Here is a 25,439-nt window from a genome sequence, read left to right as displayed (position 1 = left end):
AAATTATAAACAGTTTGATGACATATAAGGTTCATTTTGTGGAATGACTGTTTTTAGGTGTGTGACTACTTCACTATTGATGCCCATCTATCTTTACACTCTGTTTGTGGAAATCATATTCAGCTGTAGTGTTGAAACCATCTCTCGCCTTTTCTGCCTACTTCTTTTCCTTCCCAGTTCACTTATCATCATCGAGCCTTAACATCATGCACTCAATTCCATCACATAGAGATGGTAGTATCAACCTCGGAAACAGACTATAAAAGCAATGATAAAAAGGGAATGAATACAGAAGAGAGAAAAGCATATCAATGGCCAGAAGATAATAAGTGTTAATTACATTGATAATTGTAATATAGTAATAACAATAATTTCAGAATAAATAAAAACTGAACAAATTTCTTTAATGGAAACTCAGAAGAAACTTTATTTTCTATATCTCTTCACCTTGAAATGTTACTTTTTCCAGGGCTCAGATTTCGACAGAGTCCTCTCAGTATAAATCTAATTTCCTGAAGAGGAAAATGATGGGATATACTGGATCTAATGAAAACCAAGATATTCTGTCTACCATGTTGTCTCCAGGTGCTATATGGCATGCAAATACAAAGATGTACTTAGCTATCTGAAGACATTGCCGGAGTGCCAATTTGAAAAGCAAAAATGTAAGCTCTCTAGAATATCTACACTTTCATTTGGGAATTCACAGGTATTTAATGGGATTTATGATATTTCTGACTTCTTGCAATAATGCAGTTGTACTTGAAACTAAGCTATACAGCAAGAGGAAGCAACCAGAATCATGGCTGTACTCCTGAAAACAAAAGACAATTTGTATTCAACAACTGTATCTTGACACTGACATTTGGAACAATATTTCTGAAGGCTTCTAAACTCTAAAAGAAATCTTCTGTGACCTCAAGGCAGCATATTCACCACTGGTGGCACAGAGACTATTGTTTCTATATTCAAGTTTAATACAGGGAAATAAGACAATCTTGGAACAGAAATTCTGTTGCTATTCAGTGTCATCTGCAGTATATGAACTTCAATTATTTCTTTCGTACTTTAAACACTGTCAGCAGAGTGGTGGATATTTCATTTTTTAAGTTCTGCAATCAAATACATGTTAAATCTAAAATATGATGCATCCAATAATAAGCGTAAAGGACCAGTGTGCAAACAAGCTGCAGCATACTGTACCTGGTGAATGAAGTGGAGGAGAGCACATCAGAACAACTCCTTGACCTTCACGTACAGAGACAGCACTTCTTGTCCGACCGCTAAAATTCCCCAGATCTATCAAAAGAACAGAGCATTATAATTACATACCAAAGATTTTAAACTTGGTGGCTGGTGTGACTTACATTTCCTCTTATAAAGCTGACAGTTCCCTTTTTTCATATCTTAATCTATAAGAGGAGGGCCTTTAAATATAGATCCATTTCCATTATGAAGTATTCCATGTTGCATTAGCACTTTGTTATCTTTTCAGTGTATTTGGATACAGTATCAAAAGAAAAGCAACTGACAATATAAATACAGTTTACAAAAACATTTATCAGTGCTTTTATTTCCTTTTATCTTATCCTGTTAGGTGTTTTTCATTAGTGGAAGTGAGAAAAAAAAATAAAAGTGGAGAGAACACCCTGGCTAACATCCAGACTGATGATGTTGTCACCATCACCTGGACAGTGCATGACACTTTGTGATGAGAAAAAGGGAAAATCAGCTCTATTGGTTTGAAAACCAAATCTGATCTATAAGTTAGTTATTCTTTTTAAAATACTTTCCTCCTAATTTCTTCAGTGTTATAAACATAATCCAGTTGTGAGTAAGTATAGTTTCCCTCCAAAACGTTCCCCTCAAAACTTCCCAGCAGGTGAACAGAGAACATTTCATTTTCTGTACAAGAACTTTTGAATGAGGTTGTAGGGTGCTGCTATGAACATTTCATTGTGTTTATTTAAAGCCTTTGATTACCCCATTTACCACATGGAACAGTGGATCTGAATTCACATTTGAGGTGGATAGGTATGCTCTAGTATGCATATCTGTAGCAGAACAGATATGGCAGCTCAGTTCTGACATCAGACCGGTGCCTCCATCTATTCCTCAGTGCCAGCAACGCCATCTAAAATCTCTATTCACTCAGGGTTTTTCCAGAGACATTTCTCTCTGATGTGGATCAAAGTGAAGCGAGCTGCAATGAGGGTTCCCAAAGATATCTTTGAAAAGTACACTGAAGCTTCAGCAGGCACTAAATGAGGATCCACAATATGAATAGATGGGCCCAGTGGGAACATCTCTCATTGTAATTCAATGACCTCCAGTTGTACCTGGTAATTTCTGCGTACCGAGGTGCTGGTATGAGCCAGACAGCACCAAACAGTTTGAATAGGTTGAGTAGAATTATTACTTTCTTAACTGTACTCAGCTGACAGTTCTCTGTTGGATGCTGAAACTCCACATCTTGCTCCATGCCTAGTAGAGCATGAAACTGAAGTTCAATGATTTTTGAAAGTAATATGACTTGATCTTTGATGAATTTCATAATGGGTTTAAGTGCACTGTTTTAGGTTGAAAGAGACTTATAATATTTCCAAATGCTTTTTTAACATTTCTAAAAGATGTCTTGGGCATAGGCAGAAGTCTGAAATTTAAATGTACCTAAATTTTCACTGTCTTTGGACAAAATGAATCAACTTCTTCATTTCAACAGTAGATTTCATATCTGACTAGAGAGAAGGTGGATGGGCTTCTGTAGAATTTTAACAAATAATAGGTCAATATTCGCAAATTATACAAACATTTGCTAGGAAATAGTTAATGAAATATTATATTGCATTTTAAAATAATACCACTATGGATTGTAATACATTCTGGTGTAATTTCACTTAAAAATGTTACCTAATGAATGTTGCCTGATAGTATATTCTGCAGCAAGGTAATTTTCATTATTTTACATCTAGAAAGTAACAGGCTGCTGTATCACCGCATAATCAATTGTTTTGGATGGAAGAACAGCTTGCAATGAAAAGTTTTCTTAGTTAAGAATGTCTGGATTTCACTTGCATGTAACTTTGGAAGTTTATGTACGTTTGTGTTAAGTCCTGTATTATTCTAAAAGGAAGCTAATATATCAACCAATATTGTCTGCAGTCTACTAAGAAACCAATGCTTAGCTTTCATTTTAATGCACAGTTTAGGAATACAATAATCTTTTTTAGTGTTTATTGCTGAGGCCTTGTAAAAACAGTGTATCCTTAAGGACATTTTTTCAAGGTCAACTTTTCAGGGAAGAATGACACTGAATTTCCATAAAATTGTTCTTGTAGCCTTCCGTCTCAAGAAATGCCGAATCTTCTGTGTCCTGAAACATGCAGTTTGATTTATTCCTCAAATGCCTTCAAAGCTCCACAATGTATGCATGAACAAACCTCAATGAATTTAAACAATGGACAGAACATGAACTATGTGTCATGGCTTCAACATGTTTTGAGAAGATGTTGTGGAACCAGAATAGCTGCTCTGTGAGAAACACATAGGCCACTTCTCTGTGTGTTGGAAAAAAATATTATCATATTAGTGCTTCCTTAACCAGCATTTGGAGGAAAAAAACAACCTATGGTGCAGACAACAGAAAAAGAGCTTTAATATCACTGACTACCTGAAACTCACACGCAAGTCTGCTATATGCACAATATTTTTTTTTCTTTTAGAAAATATTTGGATCAGGGAATCCAATTGGCTGAATAAATGAAAATACTGTGAGCTCAATAGTAAAAATTCATAACAGTGTGAGGAGAGGTTCTCTGCAATTTATATAGAGAACCGGACAAGGAAGCAAACTTTTCTACTTCTAAAAAAATGTCTCTGAAATTTTTTTTCACAGTTTATTTCTGCAACTTCTTGTTAGATGGAAAATAAATCATTAGAATTTTCAGAAACATTTTTATATTAAAAAAAATAAGAACTTCAGTCTTTTAAATTCCAAACTCAATTTGAAATATTGTTTTACTTTAAAAAAGCTTTACTTTTGGGAAATACTTTTCATTTTCTTTAAAAAAAATCTAATTTACATCTTTCCTGTAAGATGAAATATTTAATTGTAATGTAGAATTCTGTGTCACCTATGGTTATGTGTTTCCATTCCTGAGATTAAATTTTTACTATCTGTGATGCACAACCTGGAAGCCAGTCAACATGAAATAAGGCAAAGTTGTGACATCTAAATTGTGACTTCTGTAGATAAAAGTAAAAGTTTTGGAGGTTTTGCTATTTTTTCCTCAGGTGAATAAATGCTATTTTCGTACTAACTATAGCAACCACAGGATTTTTTTTTTCCAATTTATTGTTTTGTGTGTGCATTGTGATAGACAACTATTTCTTGCTTTTTTTTTTTTTCTCTAAATGAAAAACAAGGATCTTCTTTTTTAGTTAAAAATAAAAGTACATTGTGTAACTCAAGTTTCTATTTGTTCAAACCAATTAATTTCAAACTAAAGAAGGAAGGTAAAAAAGAGCTTTGAATTTCAGCTCCTTTTGGCTGTTCTGAATTGGATTTCTTGTTAGCATGCAGTGAAAAAAGAGGATTAACAGGTACAAAAGCAAGGATTTAGCTGTAAAACAAATAAATGTAGGAAGGCTCAAAAGGAAGGAAAGGTGAAGGATCATGCTTGCAGTTCCCCCACATTAAAGTCTTAAGACCAATATGGAAGAATCAAATGAAAGTAAAATTCAGTTCATTTTCTGAAAATCCCAGCCATTTCATATTCAACCATATTGAAAAAAAGAAGAAAGACAGCTACTAGAAAAATATTCAAATCCTATCATTTTACTTTAAAAACTCAAAAAAAAAAGTGTAATAAAAGAAAGGGTGGACAGAAGTTGGGACCATAACCTCTCACATAGCAATGACAGCCATGGGTTCAGTATTCTGGCTGTAATATAAACCCACAACATGTGTGACATGTGGACAGCCTAACATAGAATTAATCTGTCTTTCCTATTATGATAATGTATATGGTTGGTTGATAAGAAAATGCATTTCTGTGCTCCATAGGTGTCCATCTTATGCTCTGAAAGATTATTTACCCTTATGTCACTGTTAGTAGCAAAGATGATAACACCTATTGTATTATTTTCGAAGCTGTTCCTACTGTATTAGCTACATGAGTTCCATATTCTTGACTACCTTGACTACCTTGAAAATGTATAGTGAACTGTCAGTTGCCATTTCTAATACAAACATAATATTACCAAAGAACACTTGAGATGGAGCGTGTGTGGCAGGAGTAGCGTAATTGTCTTTATTGCTGTAAAAATATTCAATTCAAAAAATGTTATGCAGTGTTACTAGAGAATAACCTTGGACACAGGAGTGGTTTCTACTATCAAAGGGAAACAAGCAGAGAAATTCCAAAGCTAGTGAAGATGCAAGACACTATATCCAATGGGTTTGGTGCAATACTGTCTTGACGTGCTCGTTATGCTTCAGATACAACTAGCTTGTTGCAGTACTTGATCTCTGACAGGAGTTACAAACTTGGAAAAGCATTCAGATCTCTGATCCAAAGCAGCTGCCAGGTAGTATGGCTGTCCCTGCAGTGAACATCCCCATTCTGCTGAAAGAAGCTGAAGTATGGGTTTCTCCGAGCACAAATTTGTGCGTAGTGATGTGCATTGTGGAAGAATGAAACTCACCACCACAAGAGTATCAAGCTTAAATAAAACCCAACAGAAAACAAATGCTTTTGCAGAAGGTGAAAGGAGTAATGGAAAATAAATGAGAAAAATCTCAAGACAGACAAAGCAACACAAAACCTTTGCAGGACTAGCAACAAAACAAACAACTAAATAAAGGGGAAAATATTCTGCCATTGAAGGAAGGACTTGTACAAAAGTTAGAGCAGTTTACACCAGTTATTAGCTTCCCAATTTGCCTTCACTGTAGTTTGCCTTTTAGGTGAGCATAGAAGGGATCATTCATTCTCTTCTGGCTGCAGCTGATGACAGCAACAGTGAGGAGGAAGATTTTTGTGACCCAGGCAATGGTCCACTGATAACTGCTATGAAATTAAGATCAAATTAAAAATGGAAATCAGATTTTGTTTTTATTTTAGGCAGTTACTGCTTGGTAACCTAGAATAGAAGCTGTGTAAGGTTCTGTAGTTCATTATCAGTGACTTGAACCAGTCAATTAACTTTAAAAGTAGAAATTAGATTGGTGCAGAACATTGTCTTCTGCTAGTCCAATTCTGTAAGTTTAAACTATTTTACATGCAAATTTATCACGGAGTTTAAAATGGACGTTGTATGATATGTATTAAAATGTTTAAAGATGCATACTGAAGATATCTAAAGATAAGTTTAAAGCGGGCAATATTCTTTACAATAAGGTAAAAATAGCTCTACACAAGGTAAAACACTTCTGTCAGGCCAAGGACAAACTTATTCATTGCATTGTCACTATAGAGAGCGTAGCCTTCCCCTCCTTTGTTTGAAAGATACGACTAAGAAATAGACCTTGAGGTGGAATTGTTGCTCTTTAAAAAACGTAAGATTTACAGAGAAAAGAATTCCATTAAACACGTGTTTTTCAAAATTCCTTTATAACCTAAAACAAAAACATGGTTTAGCTGTATGTTCTAAACAATGGGAAATATAAAAGTTGTGTTTAATAGCCCACAAACACAGGCTATAGAAGAATGAAAAGTAGATATTAAAAAGAAGTGATGTGAGATTGTATAGGTAACTTCTAAATTTGATTAATTAAATACAACATCTACAGGGTATAAAGATGTCCAAAGAAATTAACAGATCATTTTGTATTGTCATACACATATTTTCAAGGAATACCATATTAAGTTAGGATGAAGGGGACAATACCAGGCTAGTCAGTGACCAGCAACAGGATGTCATGCCAAAGTTTGAGGAGCTGCCTGATAGCGAGATTCCTCCAACTGCACCACAAGGTGAAGGGCATAATCAGCTACACTTGAAATGCTTCTACACTAATGCACACAAAATGGGCAAAAGACAAGATGAACTAGAAGCCAGATCCCAGTCCCAGGGATATGATGTAACTGGCATTATTGAAACATAGTGGGAAAAGTCCTGTGACTGATGTGCCATGATGGCTACAGGCTATTTAGAAGGGATGGGCAGGGTAGAAGAGGTGGAGGAGTGGCATTGTATGTAGTGGAGGGGCTGGAATGCATGTAGCTCACAGCTGGCAGTGGTAAAATGGAGAGCCTCTGGGTAAGGATTAAGGAACAGACAAATAAAGCGGATGACATTGTGGGAGTCCACTAGAGGTCACCCAGCCAGGATGACGACACTGATGAGTTATTTAAGGAGTTAATCAAAGCAGAAGGAAAGTAAAGTCTTTGATACTGTCTCTCACAGTATCCTCCTGGACAAGATGGCCAGCAAACATCTGGATAAACACACAGTGCAGTGGGTGAGCGATTGGCTGACAGGCTGGGCTCAAAGGGTTCTAGTAAATGGGGTTATGTCGGACTGGCAACAAGTCACTAGTGGAGTTCCACAAGGATCCATCTTAGGGCCAGTACTCTTCAATGTCTTCATAAATGACTTGGACACAGGACTTGATGGAATACTAAGTAAGTTGACCAATGATGCAAAATTGGGAGGAGCTGTTGGTACTCTCGAGGGCAGAGAGGCCCTGCAAAGGGATCTGGAAAGTTGGAGAACTGGTCAATTACCAACCACATGAAGTTTAACAAGGGCAAGTGCAGGATTTTGCACTTGACATGTGGCAACCCTGTCTGCACATACAGACTGGGGGACAAGATACTGGAGAGCAGCTCCACACAGAGGAATCTGGGGGTTCTGGTCCACGGCAAGTTGAACATGAGCCAACAGTGTCCCTGGCAGGCAAGAGGGTCAACCGTGTCCTGGGTGCATCCAGCACAGCATTGGCAGCCGGGCGAGTGAGGTGATTGTCCTGCTCTGCTCTGCACTGGTGCGGCCTCACCTGGAGCACTGTGTGCAGTTCTGGGTGCCACAGAATAAAAAAGATATAAAGCTGCTGGAGAGAGTCCGGAAAAGGGCTTATAAAGTTGGTGAAGGGTTTGAAGAGGAAGTGGTATGTAAAGTGGCTAAAGACACTTGTTTTCGTCAGCCTGGAGGAGTCTGAGGGGAGACCTCATTGCAGTCTACAGCTTCCCCACAAGGGGAGGAAGAGGGGCAGGCACTGACCTTATCTCTCTTGTGACCAGTGATAGGATCCAAGGGAACAACAGAAAGATGTACCAGGGGAGGTTTAGGCTGGACATTAGGAAAAGGTTCTTCACCCAGAGGGTGCTGAGGTACCCAAGCCTGACAGTGTTCAAGAAGAGACTGGACAATTCCTTCAGACACATGGTGTGAACTGTGGGGTTGTCATGTGCAGGGACAGGAATTGGACTCGATGATCCTTGTGGATGAGTCCCTTCCAACTCAGGACATTCTATGATTCTATGAAATAGGTGGAGCTGCAGTATTAAAGTCATTAATTGAACCAAAGAGTAACTTTTAATACTGAAGATGTTAACTAGAAAAGGTGTGAAAGGGAGCTTAGATAAAATGATTTCTGCCATGACAGAAACATCATCTCATCATGGTTAATGGGAAAAGCATACATCTTGAACTTTTAAAAATCACATTACCATATGACTTTTAGGTGAAAAAGTAAGGGCAAGATTCAAGTACTTTAGAATGTATCATGGTTATTATCATTGCTGCTGTTATTATTTCTTAGCAGAAAGCTTTTGAATCCTTTATGGATCATCAGTCTGACATGACCTGAAAAAGGTCATTTTTTTTCTGAGAGAAGTTACTATGCAAGGATATAATGAGACACAACAGAAAGAGAGTACAGAGAAGCAATGATGCATTTTAAGCCTGTACACCAGCCAGCCTGTGTCTCAGAACATCTGCAGACCCATGGAAGAGTTTTAATGAAAGGGGGTGGTTAAAGATATTTTCAGGGAATGCTGACAAAGGTGAAAAGGAGCACAAGAGAAACTTGGAGACTCCTGTCTAAAAAAGGAAAAGATGCAGAAGGGAAGACACAAGATATTTTCTTATATTTGATCAACATCTTCCAGAATCTTTCTAAGATACTATAATGCAGTTTTTTTCTCAGAAGGAAAAAAAATCATGAAGACATCTTTGAACAATGGTGGTCCTTGAGCATTTTCTTGTAAAAACAAAATAATTTTCTTTCTACCATGCTGTCAGCATGAACTATAATGTATACACTATTGATTCATTAGCCTTGAACTGAATTTTCACTAGGAATTGCAGAGAAGTAGGTAACTAAAGGAATATTGTTCTTTCTGTCATTAATGACATCTTTTTATATGTATCATTTTATATTTTATAGCAATTTAAAAATACCTGCTCTACTGAAGTCAGTAGTTTTTTCCCATTTATTGTCCAGTTTCATCTAGCTGTCTATGTCTAGCTGTTTTACCTTGTAAGTAGAGAACATGTCTTTGCACTTTCTACATTTCCTATCACAGGGAAGTCATGAAGCCATAAATGTGACTGATACATGCTACCATAATAAAATCAATTATTGTAATAATTAACTGTTCTGAAGAAATATATAGAACTATCTCCTAAAATTATTTATTGATTCTTCTATGAAATATAGTATAATAATTTTCTTTTTAAATTTCCTTCACAGAATACATTAATATTTATAATTAATTAGTTAAATTAATTAAAATCAGAACTTTTTATAGTAGGCAAAAAATAGAAATTTCTTCTATTTACTATGCCATAGTTGTTAAAATGGAATACTACTTTTCAATTAAATTATTCACTACCTGTGATCCTACATACATTTTATATAAAGTATGAATTCATATCCTTCTTCCAGTTTTTCTCCTGACTTTTTGGATACAATCTAACCATTCATGGAACCCCAGGAGTCTTATGTATATTGGGAGCTTTGAATAATTTTTTATTTTGTTACATCTAGTTTCAATAACATTAATAAATATCATCAGTAAAACTTAATTTTTCTCAGAGCCTTGAAGAAGAAAGGGAATTTGTAGATACCAAAATCTTCCTGAACTTCAGTGGGATTTCTGTACTCATAAATCCTGAAGTACTGGATCAAAGTGAATTAGAAGAAGAATATTTACATGCAGAATAAAATAGCAAGATTATGTTGAAAATTATTGAGCTGCTATATGATTCAGCTTGCCATGCTAATTGCATTATATCTGGGATGTTTGCAGTTACAGTTGTTGATGGTTATGATTAACTAACTACAATATTTCTATGTTTGTCAGGTTGCGTCTATTCTCACAAGAATTATTTCAGCATGCTTCTCTTCTTTCATATCTGCATACTGCAATACAGGGCAAAACACAGAATCAAGTGGCATATTATAATTAAGACTTTTTCATCCTTTCATTCCATTCATGATCTGTCATCTAGGAGAAACAGTTAAAATCAAGTAAATAAACAACTATCTTTAAATAACAAATGAAAGATTTTCAAATACAGTTGCCAACATGTAATCACCAAGATAAAGTGGGTCAACAAATGGTACTATTTATGGAGCTTCTGAATAAACTGATATCCACTTGAGTAATGTATGCTGCTTTTTTTTTTTTTTTTTGTAAATACACTGTTTTACATAATATCTACTTCTTGAAAAACACACATTTCTATTTGCATCATTTTTAATACACTTTCCTAGCACTGGCACTGAGAATTATACTAACTTGTATAAATTCTGAATACATGATATTGATAATTCTACTTTCTCACTTTTTCCATTGTGTTTATGAGTACTTCTTCTTTTTTTTTTTTTTTAATTTTATTTGCTCTTTTAGTCTTTTTTTTTTTTTTGCAGTTAAATTAATTCCAAACATCAAAGGATTTGTTGCAAACACCATTTTGTTTGTTCTGACTTTCTCCAACTAGGTGTGACTTTTCCGTCCTTTAATTAGTGAATAAAGATAGCAAAGTCAGTAAGAATTTTGCATGATTAAAAAATGGAATGGCTACTACAGTACAGTTTTTTATCATATTATATAGAATTGACAGTAACTAATCTCTTCCCTATAGTTTATCAGAAAGTTACAATATAGTTGTGGTTCTTAGGAGGCTGATCTGTGGCAATGTTAGTAATACAGAGAAAAACAACTCTTCAGACCACTCTGTATTTCATTGAACTAATTCATACTAGAAAGTAAAACATTGCTTAGATACATTTCATACTTTTAGTTCATGGGTTCTGGTCCCAATGATGACATAATGGCTTCACTTCTGTATGTACAGGGCAACGTTGCAAACCTTTAGCCTCATGAATCCTTTCTCCCACATCTTAAGTTCCAAATCTGACTTTGCCAAAGCTGGAATTTATCAGAAGAAAGAGTATAAAACAGTTAAATTAAATTATTCTCATTAGGGAAAGGTGCAGAGGAAGTAAGCTTTCTCAGGTTCAGAAGAGATGGTGTTGAGCTCACCTACATTAAAATCTTTACAACTTCCACAGATTCTGCATTTGAGGTTATCTTGCTTCTTTTATACTACACTAACAGAATACCACTGTATTTCCATAACTTGTTTCATCTGACCTAGTTCAGGTCTTTAATGTAAGAAGACATTAATCCTACCCAAAAATTGGTTATTTCTGTTTAGTGACTACAAAGGGGACCTAGATTTACAAATTTAGGCAAAGACCTTTTCAACTTCATGGATATTTTTATTTTGTTGCATAAATCCAGCAAAGGTGGTACTGACAAAGACTCTGCAGAAAAGAAAATGAAACCCTGCCATACCAGAGTCCTTCTTCTGAACATAACAACATAGAGATCACAGAATCACAGAATCACAGAATGTTAGGGATTGGAAGGGACCTCAAAAGATCATCTAGTCCAATCCCCCTGCCGGAGCAGGAACACTGATAATGTTGTTGTTCTTTTTTTATGACTAAATTATATTCTGTGTAAATTGAGGTTTTGTTTCAGAATTGCAAATTATATGTAGGAACTAGGACAAATATAATATCTGATAACTTCTGTTCAGATCATAGGTTAGAGAATGACATGACTGTCCAGATTCCAGTAACAGCTGGAGGCTTGAAGACACCATTTTGATGAGGTATGACATACTCAATTCTGACCCCACTATAGACAAGTCGTTTCATAGTGCTGACTTCTCACTAAGCTAATGTGTATAAATTGCTCCATACTTCACTTCTGGTCTGTCATAAAGAAAAGAAGGTCATAATCTCCCAGAAATTATTTATTTGCTCTTCTCTAAGAGCTGTGGTGCCCAGTATGACCTACAAGTCAATTGTGACAAGATAACTAAGTGCTTGGGCACAAACAAGGAGTAAATCTTGAAGACCTTGGTTTTAGCTGAATAGCTCAACTGGAAATGAAGGCCTTACAAACAGAGTGTTTCCTAGGTAACAGCTGGTTGTTACATATGATCCCAGGTAATGTTTTTCATAAGGCAGTTTCTATTGCAGTATGTTATTCTGCTTAATATCAAGGTGATAGAAGCCACTGCAAATCACAGTTTAGGATATGAGAATGTAGTAGAACAAGTAAGAGTCATGGAAGATAAAGAAATTTTCACCAGTCAGTTGAGCTACTATACATTAGTGTCTATGTACTTTCAACATTTTCAATCTGTAAACTAGAACACATCAATTAAAAGCCCCATGAAGGTGGTTTGACCATTCATTTAACAATCTAATATGTGGCAAATGAATGGCACACCATTTATTTATTTGTCGTATTAGTGAAGTGAAACCTTTGTAGAAGGTTTCATAATTTCTTGAGATCTTAGCTGAAGTTGTTTCATATGCTCTCTAAAGGGCATTTACTTCTCCCATCTCTTTTATTGTATTCTAGTGTTATTCTATGTCCTCTCCTCTCCTCTCCTCTCCTCTCCTCTCTTCCCCTCACCTCGTCTCGCCTTCCCAAGGTTATTATACTTCTTCTCAAAATGATATCCTATCAAAGATATCTATATGAGAAACTGTAAAACACAGATACATCATTAGTACTATGCAAGTTGCCTTGTAACAAGGTTGCACAAAGTAGTAATCACAGTCTTTGTTTTAGGAATGTACATTAGGCAGCAATCCCTCAGCAGCTCATCCGATCATTTAAGCTCCTTTATCATTTGTCACAATTACATATTATTGTCCATTGATCAATAGAAATCAAAATAAAATGTTTCCTGAATGAAGTCAGTTAGATGCTCCACAATATGGATTGATTTCTTTAAGCAATCTAATAATTGCTTCTCTTTTTAACTGACCTTCCTAGGGCAAAGCAAATTACCACCAAATCTGTCCCAGCTGTAACAATGGTACAGACTTCTTATGCTGAAACTAAGTATAATCAAAGCTGTGAAAGTTGTTGGTTTGGAAGTTATGCGTAATTGGGTAATATTGCTAATGCAGCAGGGAAGAACAGCAGTACAGCTTTTCTTCTCATATGGACCGCTGACCATATCAATCAAATGTTAGACCATGCTATCTAAGCCTGAAGCCATACCTAACCATAGCAGTATGCAATCCTTAAAAAAAAAGACAATAAAAATCCCGAAAGGTAGATATTTCTATTTAAGTCAAATGAACCTGCTCACAGGATGCATCTGGGTGTCTAAACAAAGAACCATACTTCCATCTACATTACTACATACTACTAATGAATTGCACAGTACTTGTAAGCCTTAAAGCCGTTACTGACCATAATCACAAGCCTATGTTCAGACAATACTTTGCCACAAGAAATCACTGGGCTCTGTGGTACAGTTGTTGAGTAGTGTGGGTAAAATCAACCACTAAGAGGGTAAAAAATAAAAAAAAAAAAATCAAGCTGTAGTTTTGAGCCCTGAATACATGATTTCTCCATGGAATTAAAAAACCTCTAATAGATGAATCAGACCTGTTAGGGACTGGCCTTTTAGGAAGGTACCATAAAGTAGTTGCAGCAGTTATTTATAGAGAATGAGGTATAAAAGAGGACATGGGGGGAAAATGTTAAAAAGAAGTCAAGCCATTTCAAACATATGGCATGCATTTGGTAAAGCAGACTAAATACGTAAGATATTTTTACCAGCAAGGACAGAATCCAGGCTTCTGTAGTGAATACGCTGTATGAAGGAATTGAAAATTCTCTTCAGAAAAACAAAAGTAACAATGTGTTGAGAATAATGGCTGGATTTTATTCTGAAGTGGACCAAATATTTAGAGACTGTGAAATGAAGACTATGAAAGTGTTTGGTCAGATTTTAATATTATCAAATAATGTAAAGAATTATTTAGATATTAATAAATACCAAAGAGAAAATAATTAAAAAACAAGAGCAGCACAGATTAAGTACTTACAGAACAACATCTTCTGCAGCAATATTGCCAGATGATCACCAAATGGCTTAGAACAAGCAGATCAGTAACCTCAGAGGTTCTGAAAGGATTGTTCCTGAGTATAGGGTATTAACTTACAAATGACCTAACACAGCTGAAGAACCTTACTAATAAAAAATAATAGATGAAAATCTGCATACGTGAGTCTGCAATATTTCAGGAGGAATATCTTATTCACACCTGTTGGGTTCCAGATGCTTAACATTATATATTATAAAAGTGATTTGTTTTCCCCCACTCCACTGGGAGTTAGAGGTTTTTTTTTTTACCGAAAAGGACTGAAATTTTCCTATGTGAAAATCAGGTTCTTTGAAAATTTCTCTGTCACATAAGTATGATATGTTGTTCTGATGTCATACTTTTAAAAAGAGTTTGACAAATCTGAAAGGCTTTAGTGAGAAGTTATGAGACTAATTTGCATTACAGAAAACATCTCACAGTGATAAATGCCTAAGCCTATGAAAAAATATTCTGATGAAGTCAAAGGCGAGAAAAGGAAAAAGACTTTTCCATTATTTCATTGTCTTAAAAGAAAATATCTGAGCTTATGAATCAATCTCCTGGTGAGTCTACCTGATCCTACAAATAAATGTCAGGTGTTTATGTTCGCTCCGAGAAATGGTCTCCTTGAACTCAGTGGGTATACTCAAATATGTGCATGAACATTTGTATACATTAGAATACGATTTTTCACATAGATTTCATGCATAAATTGTTTACACAAAAAATAATAGTGAACCAAGATAACTCTTAGAAATGATAAAGAAATAAAAATAGTGAATCCTTTTCAGTTATGTGTGGGAAATAAAAGGAAAATGATAGAAGATTACTGCACTCTTATCACTTTAATAATGATTGAAGAAATCTCCTTTGAAGGACTGATGTTTAAGGACATGATACCTAAAGACATGAGGAGAATTGTATCCATGATATCAATGTAATTTAACATAAAATATTTGTTTTAAAACATTATAAGCAATTTTACATGTTTCACACTCTCAGGAGATGAAATAGGATTTTTCTCAGTGTAACTGCAAATTATTGACAGGAAAACTGCAGTGGTAGCATACATTAATTTTATTCAAGTCAATTCCTACTAAATATTGGGTTTCCAGTTAACAATAGAAGCATGGGTAGTAGGTTAAAATCAACTGTGATTCAGCTCCTTCCAAGTAAACACATCATGTTAGAACATTTACATGTACTTATTCAGATAAAGTCTTATCATAAATACTTATGGCCTACCAAATATGAATGAAATGTAAGTAAACCTAAAATGAATTGTAATGTGACTGAATAATGGTGACTAGTCATTCAGGAGATTCATGTGTGATTATACTTTAAGGTAATAGTATAATGTTAATGCTGAGAAAGCCTTTTTAAAAAATTATTTTTATGCAAATGATTTTCAGTGTAATAGAACAATATTTTAATTTCTTATTTCTATTATTTGGTCATTTTTTTGCTTGGAATATAGATGAGTTCTTTTCTTCTAACAAGTCACCAGAAAAGCAATATTTATGTGTGCTAAATTTTATTCTCAGTGTGAGTTCAGTTGCCTGATAGCTACATCTGAGTCAGTCATCCTAATCGTCTTCTAAAGACAATGCAAAGAAATTGACACTTCAAAGGCTTGATTCATTTGATCCATTTTAGATGTCAACTTGACACGAATGAATTGCATTCTGGTAGTGCAATAGATTAAGCAGGGAATCTAAATAATTAGATCAGTTGCAGATGCCTATACTGTAGATATCTGACATTAAAGGAGAATGAATGAAGTGCATTTAGAGGCTATTTCCTTGATCTTCAGATTGCTTTCTCCATATTATTATTTTGTTTACAATGTCTTGATAAAACTGAATAGAAAATGGCGAAGGTTTCCTCTCACACATGTAAGAAAAGTAATAAAAAGCAACTATAAAATCCCATATCTGTGTTGGTTCTTTGTTAGTAAAAGGTGAAGAAACAGCTTTTTACTCTTATCAGTACAGAAACAAACAAACCAATTTTTAAAAAGGTACACCGGAGACTAGAGTATGAGTGTAATACTTTTACAAAAAAATTCCAAATAAAGGCAAATTCGGCCTTTACTCTCACAGACTTTCCTATTGTGACACAGATTGTATTGTAAGATACTGTTCCTGAACGACAAAAAATGATAGCTTTAGATTTAAAACAATTTGGATATACAAATTTCACACCTAATGTGTTTCATATTGTTCTGCAGTATCAAAAACCTTAAAGTTCTATGTATTAAAGGATTTTACACTGGCTTTTAAATTAACTTTACTCCTTCTTTTGCCTACTGGTTTGGTGATTAATGTACATATGCAGGAAAACTTCCAGCTTACTCTTCTGAGCCTGTGTGATACTTAGACAATCTAATCTTCTACACCTTGGGAAGAAACTTATTTGAGAAAAGAGGGTAACAGAAGTGCCACCATCATAATGCTGCATTAAATGTCCAGCTGCAGATGACAAGCAGACAATCCAGCAAGCATAAAAGCAGCTAGCATTTCATATTTATTGCTTATAATTTCAGGGGAAGCAAAAGGCTTCCAGAATAACAACGAAGAAATGGAAGTGCCTTTGTTATGTGTCTACTTTACTGCATTGACTTTGTAAAGAGTGTAGGAAACTATGTGCCTCTGTAGAAACACCTTTAATATCAGAGAAACAATACCTTTGAATACGTATTGATTTTAAATAGATAACACGGAAGGCGATTGCTGTCATGTAGACCTGCTCTTCAGTTTCACAAATGCAGCTTGAATATTTCTGCTTGTTCAATCCTTCCTTTTAAATGCTACCTTTATTTAAACACTTCCAAGTTATTTGAGTGCTGTTTAATTGTCTTAAGTCAGAGCTGAAAAGGAAATTGATGCATATGATGGATTATATGTACAAAAGCTATAAAAGCTTCCTAATTAAAAGTGGAGAGAAGATCGATATTTTTTTCTCATAACACTGATTTTTGATGTACAAATAGTGAGAGCGATGGAAGAAACAAGTAAGTCCTAACCTCTCAAAATAACTTCTCATAGTCATGCTCTATTGAATTGCAATTCTATCAGTAATTTTTTTTGGACATATCTCAGCCTACCATAGACAATGTAAATACACTCATCTACTTTAGTGTCTACAGTCAAACTACACAAATAGCAGCTGTTGCTAACATACCTATCATAAATAAATAATATGAAAACTATTGCATGTGAAAGGATCTCATTTGTTTTTCATCACTTCACTTAAAACAGCTCTCTGATTATTTAATACATGAGGTTGCACTGCAGCATTGTTTAAGTTCCCAGTGTCTCATTAGATAGTATCAAATCTCTGGTCTTTTGAACACAGTCTTATTGCTGGTCTGTTAGAATGAAATGGTTTTGTTCCTCCATCTACACGTGTCCTCCTTTAAAATATTAGGTGAGTGAGACCATGATATAATCAATACAATAAAGAAAATCCAAACAGTTGAACAAATACTTGTACATTTGGCAAGTAAAGCAGTCAAACAGCGATTTCTGACCAACAGTCCTGGAATCCTCAGTGAGTCATGAGAAGATGTAGCTGGTCAAAGAAGCCTATTGCTTTTACAAGGATTTGAATCAAACACTTGAGGCTGAAGATGCAAGATGGTCTATAGAAGCCTCTGAGAGATGACACAGATTAGTGCTCCAAAGTTTGGAAATAACTATTATAGAAAAACACTTGCAACTGCATATTCAAGAGGTCAATGGCAAAGGAAGTAGATATAATGTAAAATAACATGACAATTGAAGATAATGTAATACAGTGACCTCTTATCAGAGAATAGAAACCAGTTCTTTGAAAAAGTTTGGCTTGAAAATGATTAATCTTAATACAACATAAGGATGGTTAAGTCCATGAGCAGAGCATTAACTGAAAATAAAACTACATTGATTTATACCAATATAGTTGTTGTTCATTAGTTTGACATCACTTCTTTTTATACCAGCCTTGATTTAGGTCCCTTGTTTTCTAGTTAGCAGTTGTGTTCTTGGTTATGTGGATCACTGGGAAAATAAACAAAATTTAAGACTTCTCTAGAGATTTTCTTAAGTGTCATTTTGTCTTCATGCAGCAAAATTCTCCAGAAGACTTGTGAACCTTTCCTGAAACATTTTGTAGGCAAAGACAATGACTGGTCAGTCTTATTCCATCTTACAAACACTGCCTTTCAGTAGAGCTGGCAGAGGTGCTCATGGCACAGTACCTGTAGAGAAGGCATCTCCAATACAACAGTTACGAAAGGATGCAAATTCTGTTTGCCTCCAGCAGACTGCTCAACAGTTGTTTGGTAAAATAGCTGTTGCCCTGCCTTTTTGTTATATAATGTGAAATGTAATCTCCAGAGTCATTAACTTTATATAATCTTGGAGAAGCGGGGGGAGGAAGTATTTAAATAGATTTTGGTTTAAGGTAAGTGTCCATTGCTCAGCTAAACCCATCCTAAGTATCCACCTTAATGTATCTCAGGTATGAAAAGTCCCACAGATCTTCCCACATCCTTGCTTTTTATCTTCATGTGAAAATAAGAAAAAGCAAAATAATTATGTGTTCAAGGGTATACATATGTATGTATTTGAGAATATATTCCAAGATTGTTATCCACTGAGAGTCTACACTAGTCAGTTAAGTCAGTCATGAGAAGATGTGTACAGTTTTTGCAAGCATTCTGAGAAAAGCTGTGGTACAGTTACAAGTGCATAAGGGGTTGGCACACATCTTTACTACAGAATGAGAAGGCTGAGAGGGGATCTTATTTATGCTTATAAATATCTCAGAGGTGGTTGTGAAGAGGATGGGACCAGACTCCTTTCAGTGGTGCTGAACCACAGGATGAGGGGAAACCAGCACAAACTGGAACATATGAGGTTCCATCTGAATATGAGGAGAAACTTTACTTTGAGGGTGTCAGAGCCTCGGACCAGTCTGCCCAGAGAGGTTGTGGAGTCTCCTTCTCTGGAGACATTCAAAACCCACCTGGACACATTCCTGTGCGATCTGCTCTGGTGAACTTGCTTTAGCAGGTGGGTTGGACTAGGTGATCTCCAGAGGTTCCTTTCAACACCAACTGTTCTGTGATTCTCTAATGAAGGCTTGTCATTCAGAAAGGACAGAGCCAAACAACTTTTCAGGGGTTGTTATTACGACTGATTCTGAAACTAGGTTCTTTCTCATTTGGTTCTGAAATACAAATATTTTCATGTGACAGCTTGTTTCAGCAAGCTTTCACAAAAGTCTTAAAAATGTAAATTTTCTATAAATGAATTCTAGCCTGTATATGGTCTTGAATTGCTTAGTTGGGCAGGTCAGGCTTAGGTCTTCAGAACTGAGAAAGCTTTCAAGAACAGCTGACAGTGGCAAAAACTGGGAGAACAATGTAGGACCTTCCTCTTCTCTCCAGAAGGAAGAGCAGGACATCCTCTGTAGATGCAGCTCACAACCATATGGGTAACATTCATATGCAAATTTGAAATGTAATTTAACGGCTGTGGACTGAAATAATTTCCATTTTCTCCACACTTTATCTTACTGTAAAGAAACTTGCCCACACTTTCTGTATAATGTGATTTTTACACAAGGTATGCATATTCCTACTGGTTGCATCACAAAAACAGTATCCAAAGCAGGGTATTTGCAATTTTTTTGCAATTCTTAACATAAGAAACTTGTGAAATAACAAATGCAATAGACAGCTATGATTTATTTAGTTCCTGTGCTTGTTCTCCTATCTCCAAAACCCTGTCTGTTCTCCTATCCCCAAACTTTGTCTCTGGCATTAATCTGCTCTTTCATAAGAGAAGGATGGCATGTAAAGGGGGAGATAGACCTAAATCTTGTGATCTTATGATAATGTGCTCTCCCTAGATGACAGACATCAAGGTTTAGAAGTGGAAGTTCAGGAGGAATTTGACTGCTTTTCATTTGTGCCTGAGTGTCCTTCAGTGTCTCTATGGTAGGCAAAGCATTTGTGCCAGATCCATCGATGGAGTGGTGGAGCTGCTTTCATCTTTTGTCCTCCTACAAGGATTTCTGGCTGATGGAGCCAGACCTTTCACTGCATTTTGACCTTCCAAGTACAACAATGCCACACAACCAGATGGCACAAGTCCCAGCTTGTAGCTGTTTCCTTCCTCTTGCATCATATAAGTTTATAAATCTGTCTTTCATATTTTCAGGGCACATGTAAAACCACTGTTTTAAAACTAAAGCTGATATTTCTTGGGGATACTTTACGTCTTTTACCCCTTAACTGCATATTCAGCCGAATTCTGTGAACTTGAAGAGACAGCTTGTCATTTAGATACTCTGTCATATCAACAAACTAACAGTACTGGGGGAAAAATCCCTTACTGATCTCATGCTTTATTTTGACTTTTTTCCCTAAACAAATATCAGTTGCTGAAATTCCTAAACTAACAGTAAAATCCCCTTAGTAATAAGTTCAGAAATCTAAAGCTAGATGTTTAATGTTCTTTTTTATGTTCTTTCTATAGTGAAGGAGTCAAGTCATCCTTAAATGAATTTTTTATATTTAAAACAATACAAAGAGGTAATTTTTTTCTTCCAGTTTCTCTGTGTAATCCAAATTGGTGTCAAAGGGTTTTCTGTCAATCCTGTCTCTCAGAACACGGAAATACATGTCTTTGATTGTCTTCTGAATAAATTTGAAATACCACACTTCACAGCCCTACACTGCAGTAAATTTCACTTGAGTGCAACAATATAGACACGTGATGCTCATTACAATACCAAAATCAAAGTTATTTAACAGATGTAGGAACATACAGAAGCTGGAAGTCAGAGGGATCAGAGGATAATTCAGCATTGAAGGAACTCAGGAGGTTGCTGTTCCAATCTTCCATGTAAGCAAGGTTATCCACAACATCAGACCAGGTTGACCAGAGCTTCATTCAGTTAGGTATTGAAAACCTTCAAGGATAGACACTGCCCAGCCTCTCTGGGGACCTGCACTATTGCCTAGCTGTTTTTATAGGAAAAGGTTTCTCCTTACAACTCTTGCTCCAGCTTGTATCCATTTTCTCTTTTCCTCCTGCCAGTCACCACTCTGAAGAGCCTGGACCCATCTCGATGATAACCTCCCTGCAGGCAACGGGGAGCTGCAGTCAGGGCCTGTGAATCCACCTCTGCTGCAGGCTGAACAAGCCCAACCCCCCCAGCCTCTCCTCACAGAGCAAGTGCTCCAGCCCCAACCACCTTGGTAGATCCCCACTGAACTCCCTTTAGTTCATCAATTTTTTTCTCTACTGGTGAGCCCAAAACTGGATGCTGTCTCATGGAATAAACTCTTCAGTAGGGACTGTTTTCTGCTAGGTGTCTGAGTCCTTAATTTTCACCTCTGGAACTTTACCCTACTACTGCTGTGATTACTTGAATCTTTAAAATAATTTTGGAATTATTATTAAAATAGTTGAGATAGAAGCACTTCCTTGCCTCAATATTTATAAATAGACTGCAATTAAGGTACCATGACAGACACAGTCAGAATCTCTTAGTGTTAAAAGCATGAGCATCTTCAACTTGAGTAAATGGGCACCTTTTAATGTTGATGAATATAAAGAACTCAGGGGACAGTTGTGACATTCAACACACTCTGGTGACAAGTTTCATTTTTATCACGCAAATTATCCAATATAATCACTGTGTGGTCTCTGTTAGAGACAAGAAGACATGGTTTATCTTTGTACAGTTAGATTTTTCTCTCATTTACATCAGTGAGGATTTTATCAATATTATCTCCTCAGAAATCATGCTTTGAGTAGTCAGTTTACTTTGTTGTCATGTTTTTGTCTAAATCCTTTCTGGGCATTCAACTGTTTCTACTGCATTAAGAACAAGAAAGTAAAAAACCCAGATATAGTAATACCAGAATGACATAGTACCTCCACACAGGCTGTTTTCTAAAAGGATTCTGACAGTTCAATAGATAATTAAGTCCTTTATGTACTGGTGTCTATGAGCTGATTCTCTCATACACTTTGTGTCACTAAAATAAATGGAGTTATGCAAATCTAACGCCACATGCAGATCAGTTTCCTTTGGCCTTCGTTATCTAAATAGGCAAAGCCCAGAGGCACAGAAGGTCACTGTGGGATATAATATTTTCCCACAGCCTAATGCTGTGTAAAGCACAGTGTACAAGATAGACAAAAATGTATTTAATGAAAAGTGTGGGCGATAAAGAAAATAAACTGCAGTTATTAATCTGTTGAAACTGTAGATGAAAGAGGTCAAATTAATCCCTTATATTATTCCATTGACTTCACAGAGTATCACAAATGGCATGTTTAACAATTGTATTTTCCGATGAGAACTGAATGATAATTAATTTATCAGTTTGTGACCCTACTTTTGTGTCAGAATCAGTGTTACTGAAGAGCAGCAAGAGTTTATAAGGTAAGAAATATTTTCAGAGAATAATAGTTCACCAAAAAATACCTTCTGGGTTTTGGATCCATGTGCCAGCCAGACAAGTTACTGCAGAGGGACTTAGGTGATGATCAGTATCTGAAGTCTGTCCAGAGTCAGCTACTGTTCTTAAACACATGTAAAACTAACCTCACTTTTTACAGCATGTAATGTATAAGCAGGCCTGCAACACACACTAGTTTTGTGCAGAGAGATTAAAAGGTTTTCTATGGGCATGCAGGAGAGCAGTTCTGTATTTTCCATTGGGTTGAAGTACATTAGCAAGATCATAAGTAATTTTGTGAGATAACACTTTCTCACCAAAAACTGTTTAAAATATGTAGGTGTGTAAAGGTATGCAATCAGTATGCACCTGTGACACACAGCAGCTCCAGGTTTTAACCCTCCTCGGAAGCTGGAAATGCAGAAGAGCATTACTATGTATAGAGGCATGGCTCCAGCCTCTCTGCACATGGCGGCACCTCCCATACCTACATACTCTGCTAACAGAAATAATATGCCACCAGCCAGTGCCTTCCATCTATCTCAGAAAGAGGAATTATACCCACATTTTTCCCTGGCTTCAGCCGCTGTACATATGTGTACAAGTCATTTCCGATTCTTACTGTTTCACCCTCACAGAAGAGAAAAATGGCAGCTTATCCTGCAACCAGATCTTTGGCATTGGTTTTCTGTTTGGAGTACATTAAGTGTGGATGGCCAAATTTGCATCACAGGCACTCAGCCTACTATTTATAGCAAAGTAATTTGAATTCAGACTGTTGAAACTGAAGTCTGACTTTTGCCAAGAAACTTTTCCTTTCTCCTCCATAAAACAGTCGTAGAATAATTTAGGTTGGAAGGTGCTTCTGGAGACAGTTGCAACCCTCTGCTAAAGGCAGGACCAGCTTTGATTAGGCTGCTGTGTCTGATCAGGTTTTGAATCTGACCAAGGAAGCTCTCTGCCAGAAGAGTAGATTTAGCAAACTACCTCTTGGGGCCAGATAATTTAGGACTAAAATATAGGGAAAATAAAAAAAAAAAAAATACTAATAATTTTGGTTACATTAATGGCCACTTCATGTCTAAATGTATGGATTTGTTTTATATGGTTAGACATGGCAAGGTTAGTACAATGATTGTCACAGAGCATAAATCAGGTATCTCATATGCAGTTGGCTGGAGAAGAGAAAATTTGAGAAAGTAAATTTCAGAGATCCCATGAGTAAAAAGATGGTATGTCAAAGTCAAGCAGCTAATCAGACTACATGCCCTAAGGTATACCAATAAATCAAGATGTCATGAGTGCTCCTAATGAAGAACCATTTGTGAAAGTTTTACCTTTACTGTCTTCAGCTAATGTTCAGCAAGTGAATAACTGCCATGTTGCTCCCAACACAAAATGCATGAGAATCAAAAATATAGAATGTGATTTTTAAACATCTCTAGATACATTAAGAAGTGATAAATAGAGAAATGACCACTGCAATCATCTACTGAACTCCCATGTAACATGAACTATAGGATTTCTCTAAATTAACTGCCTTTTAAAACAGATGTCTCTCATAGGAGAAAATAAAAACGCACTACTTTCCTAGCCCAGTTCTTCCAGTGGTTATTTTTTTCTGCCTGAGAAGTTGTAGCTTATTCCAAATTAAAAAAAAAAAAAAAAAAAGCTTAAGTTTTAAATGGTGAATTTTGTTACTGCTTCACCTGCAGAAGCCCCTATGATTCTATTTTTATTGCCTATGTATCAGTGCATCGGTAACCTTCCATTGAAGATCTAGACAAAATGAATTTCATTATTTTAGAGCAAATTCTTGTTTTCTACTCAATCCTCCAAATCCTGTCCCATTCATCAATACCCTTTTTAACTTGCAGGCTGCAGAAGGTAGAGTAGGGAGATGGAGGTAGGCTCCAAAAGTGACAGGGTAGAGAAGAAAATCAGGAATTTTCATTCTGTCAGTACGGAAAGAATAGCCTAGATTTATAATCAAGTGTGTCAATAAAATGGAGCCTGGAATAACTCAAAAAAATCATTCCCTTAGATGAGAAGAGCCGTGGCTAAGGAGAAACAGATTGTCACCTGCGGCTGATCCATAGGGGAATTGTGAGCCATGAAGGAACAACAAAAAGCATCACCCCAGGAAACCTTCTATTACATTCTAAAGTTAAAAAGTGCCAATAATACAAGATGTCTTTCATCCTTTTAGACAAAGGAGTTCAAAACTCCTGACCCTGCTAAGTCTCAGATGGGAAATTCTACAGAGAGACAGACAAAAGAAAATAAACGGCTGCTCAACACTTACAATCAATATTTTATTGTGAACAGGTTTTTGTTTTTATTTGTTTTGATTTTTGTTTTGGTTTGGTTTGGTTTGGTTTTTAATCCAAAGGAGCTCTATGTGACCAATTGAACTCCATGGGAAGATCTGTGCTGTGGTCACAGGATATCTGTGGAATTCATGCAAAGCAGCAGAAGCTATAGGTCAGTCCAGTTCCTGGTAATTTCTGTAGTTTTCCAGCAGACTTAATAAAAGTAGTTGTGATGACAGGC

At 36.0% G+C, this 25,439-nt stretch overlaps 1 protein-coding gene across 5 annotated transcripts in view; it reads right to left on the bottom strand.

Annotated features, from left to right (window-relative positions):
* The window catches only part of CNTN5 (contactin 5), a 709,446-nt gene that overhangs the window by 200,531 nt on the left and 483,476 nt on the right, over nt 1-25,439 (bottom strand). For all 5 annotated transcript variants that reach the window (XM_071803584.1, XM_071803595.1, XM_065832157.2 and 2 more), the window contains one exon: nt 1,204-1,299. In XM_071803584.1, the coding sequence (XP_071659685.1) occupies nt 1,204-1,299 (96 nt within the window). The remainder of the gene's footprint in view (nt 1-1,203; nt 1,300-25,439) is intronic.

This window comes from Patagioenas fasciata, chromosome 1, assembly GCF_037038585.1.
Source record: "Patagioenas fasciata isolate bPatFas1 chromosome 1, bPatFas1.hap1, whole genome shotgun sequence".
Classification (NCBI taxonomy): Eukaryota; Metazoa; Chordata; class Aves; order Columbiformes; family Columbidae; genus Patagioenas; species Patagioenas fasciata.
Note: the sequence above shows the minus strand (reverse complement) of the source record. Positions and strands in the feature narration are given on the sequence as shown.